Below are 3642 nucleotides of genomic sequence, written 5' to 3' on the forward strand. Positions count from 1 at the left end.
AGCATTAGTGGAAGTATTAGCAGTAGTAATAGTAGAGGTGGAAGGGGTGGTAGTAGTATAAGTAATAGAAGAGGTAGGAGGAGTGATAACAGTGGGAGTAGTCGAAGAAATAGCAGTATAACTGGTAGAAGCATTATCAGAAATAGTAATAGTGGTAGGAGTAGTAGAAGTAGTAGTAGCAGTAGTAACAGTAGTGGTAACAGGGGTGGTATTATTACTGATGGGAGTAGTAGTAGTTGTAGTAGTACTAGTAGTTGCGGGAGTAGTAATAGTAGTAGCAATAGTGGTAGTTTCTGGTGGTGGTGGTGGTTGTGTTGTTGTGTGTAAAGTTTCAATGTTGTTCAATAACGATCTTAGTTCTCTCATATCAAATGGACTGTTATTACCATTTTGATCATTGTTATCGTCATCATCGTTGTCATTATCATCATCGTTATCATCATCGTTATTATCATCGTTATCATCATCATCATCATCACCATCACCATTACTATCATCAAATGACTGAGCTTTAGGAAGAGAAGGAACTTTGAAAGTTATATTAGTTTCAGAGGCGGGTCCTGTAAAGTGTACAAGTTTCTCGTTTAATTGAGCCGTTGACTCGGAAACGGCTTTTCCATTTTGGTTAAAATTATTATTCTCAGTTACTATAGGAGTTGAACTAGATGGGGTTGTGGTATCTATCTGTGGAGTATTCTGAATCTCAGATGACACGTTAAAATATATCCTAAGGGTTGAATTCTCAGTATTATTTGGTGCTATGGTTATACTTGCTGGAGTAGATTTAATGGGCTCTAGTGAAGGCGATATTGTTTGACTGTTCTCTGACTGATTAGCATTCACTGAAGTGTTAATAACTGTAGTTGAACTTTCGAGTACTGTTTGACGACTTTTCGAAATAACATGACTGTAATGGGCAGAAATTTGTGTACCATTTATTTCTTGTAATGTCTTAACTACTACTGATGAATTACTAGTGGTAGTTGTAATAAAAACATTACGTCTAGTGATCAAGCATGCGTAAGGCAAACGATGTTCACAATCACGAGCTTGCCATGTAAGTCGTGCAATATCTAATGATAGACAATAAGTCATACCCTCTGCAAGATTATTTGCATCATCATCAGTTATACCCAATATTTTTGCAGGAGCAGTTCGACCATCCGACCACTTTAACATCACTTTCCAATTCGTAGCGTTTGCACCATATACTCCAGTATGTCTTGGTTTTATTAATCTACCCCCTGTCCAATATGATCCAACTGGTACTGTACCCATGAGGTTTACCAAGTGTATAATCTGAAAATCACAAAAAAAGCACTTGATTTGTATTGATTACATTATTATTATAAAACATATAATTCAGAATACAGCCTTAGTGAATACCTAATTGAAGAGTAATATTTCTTCGCTCTTATGACTTTTTCCTCAGGAAATGAATTCTACGATTAAACAGTTTATTCTTTAAATCAATAAATATGAATTAGAAAGAATAACCAACAGTGATGATATTCGAGAAGACACTTATTTACCATCCAAATTAATGAGTTCAAAAATAAGTATAGTGAAAATAATCTCAGGTAATAATACCTGGTGTACATAACTTACACCTGAAGTACAGTAAGTAAATTTTAATCCTCTTCCAACCTAAAACTGCAGGCTATTTCCAGAGCGTTCACTTAACTGGGTTAAAGAATTATGACTGATCAGTGTCACTGGATAAAATATCCACTTTTAAAAAATTGAGAGCGAGTTATTGACGAAAAGTCTTTTATTGGTATTGATTTTCTGTAACTCATAAATTAAGAAAATCGCCTTAACTCTTTAATGAGTAGGATGATTTTAGTATGAGGATCTCTGTAAAAATGAAATAATTACTAACTACCCTCATTTTAATGTTGCAATGTAATGTTATTCCTAAATAAAAAGGTCAATACTTTCCCATTGCTAAAATAATTAGTATAATTGACAATTTATGAAATAAATTTATTCAAGATAAGATGATACAGTGAAAATTCCCATCTTGAAACAAAATGAACGAAGAGATTTCTTTTCCATTAAATGATCTCTTTAGTGATTTTCAGTTTAAGAATAGTAAAACTGACATTAATGAGGTTCTGTACTGATCTTCAAAGAATTTCCATCCATTCTCACAGTGAAGGATATTCAATTACTTCGAATAAAACAACCCTTAAAGTGCATGTCACATCGCCCTTTTCGGTTACTGTTTCTTTTTCTTTCCACACAAATCATGAGTTCCTAAATTAACTTCAGGTAAAACGCCAGATTTAGTGTTTGACTGAATTAGTACTAGGATATTACATAATAAAAGTCAGTTCATTGTAATCGTACTAAATATCTTAATGAAAGAATATAACATAGTATATTTACATATTTACTTTAATTTGATTGGTCACCTCATGCATCCGATTGTGTAATATTTTTTTTATTTTATCACGTTTACAGAACACCCTTAGTCCCGTAAATGTCCATATGATTTCTAAATTGTAGGGACACATGCTGATAACAATCCTCACAACAAAGAAAAATGTCAATAAAATTTATTTACAAAACACTTATTTTGTTTACAGTGTTATTTTGTCACTCAATTTATCCACATTATCAGTATGGAGATTTATGGAGATTGTTGTATTTTAATAATTGAATTCATAAGCCGATTTAAAATAGACAACACTAGATGGCCGTTTCGTCCTAGTATGGGACTCCTACACAGTACACATCCGCGATTCCACACGCGGAACTCAAACTCAGGACCTCTAATCTCGCATACGAACGCTTAACCTCTAGACTACTGAGCCGGCAACTAACGCTGTTTATTTTATTATATACATGTATAATAACTTGAACGAGATAGGAAGTGATAAATCATAAGAAAACTCTAAATGAAATAATAGTTAATTCAAATAATTATACTGTAATAATCAATAATAAATATAACAAATAGGAAGAATATATTTGTAAAATTTCAGTGAATGAATTTGAAGTAAAACCCAACGTTTCGTCTGGCAATCTGGTCCAAGTTTTTTCAAGGAATTTCAAGGATAACTCCTTGAAAAAGTTTGGACCAGATTGCTAGGCGAACTGTTGGATTTTACTTCAAATTCATTTGCTGAAATTTTACAAATATATTCTCTTTATTTAATATCCTTACATCAACTCGGCACCCAAATACCGTGAAACTATTTGTTCTAATTTAGACGAAAGTTCTTATATATCATAAGTAAAATTTTAGTTATTTTAATAATTCACAATTCTATAAACAATTTATTTATTATTATCAGAGGGTGTTTTGTGGAGATTTAATATTTTCATAGTTGCAAGCGTGAGTCAATTGAAGCTAGACCACTATGGAAAACCTGGAGGCGCTGGACGGCCGTTTCATCCTATTGTGAGACTCCTCAGTAGGTAGGTCCTCGGTTCGAATCTCGCGAGTGCGGGATCTTGGATGCGCACTGCTGAGGAGTCCCACAATAGGACGAAACGGTCGTCCAGTGCCTCCAGGTTTTCCATGGTGGTCTAGCTTCAACTGACTCATAATCTCAACTCTATAAAATTTATTTATTATTTAATCCTTTATATACTACTCAAATTACATTCAAATATTTAACCACTGTTTTTTTT

General features: G+C 33.4%; 1 protein-coding gene across 1 annotated transcript in view; it reads right to left on the minus strand.

Annotated features, from left to right (window-relative positions):
- Smp_149610 (hypothetical protein) overlaps positions 1-3642 on the minus strand; it is a gene marked incomplete at both ends in the record, with an annotated part of 38506 nt that overhangs the window by 219 nt on the left and 34645 nt on the right. The window contains one exon of the mRNA XM_018790626.1: positions 1-1299. This exon is cut by the window's left edge and continues 219 nt beyond it. Coding sequence (XP_018646139.1) covers positions 1-1299 — 1299 coding nt within the window. The remainder of the gene's footprint in view (positions 1300-3642) is intronic.

This window comes from Schistosoma mansoni, assembly GCF_000237925.1.
Source record: "Schistosoma mansoni, WGS project CABG00000000 data, supercontig 0049, strain Puerto Rico, whole genome shotgun sequence".
NCBI lineage: Eukaryota > Metazoa > Platyhelminthes > Trematoda > Strigeidida > Schistosomatidae > Schistosoma > Schistosoma mansoni.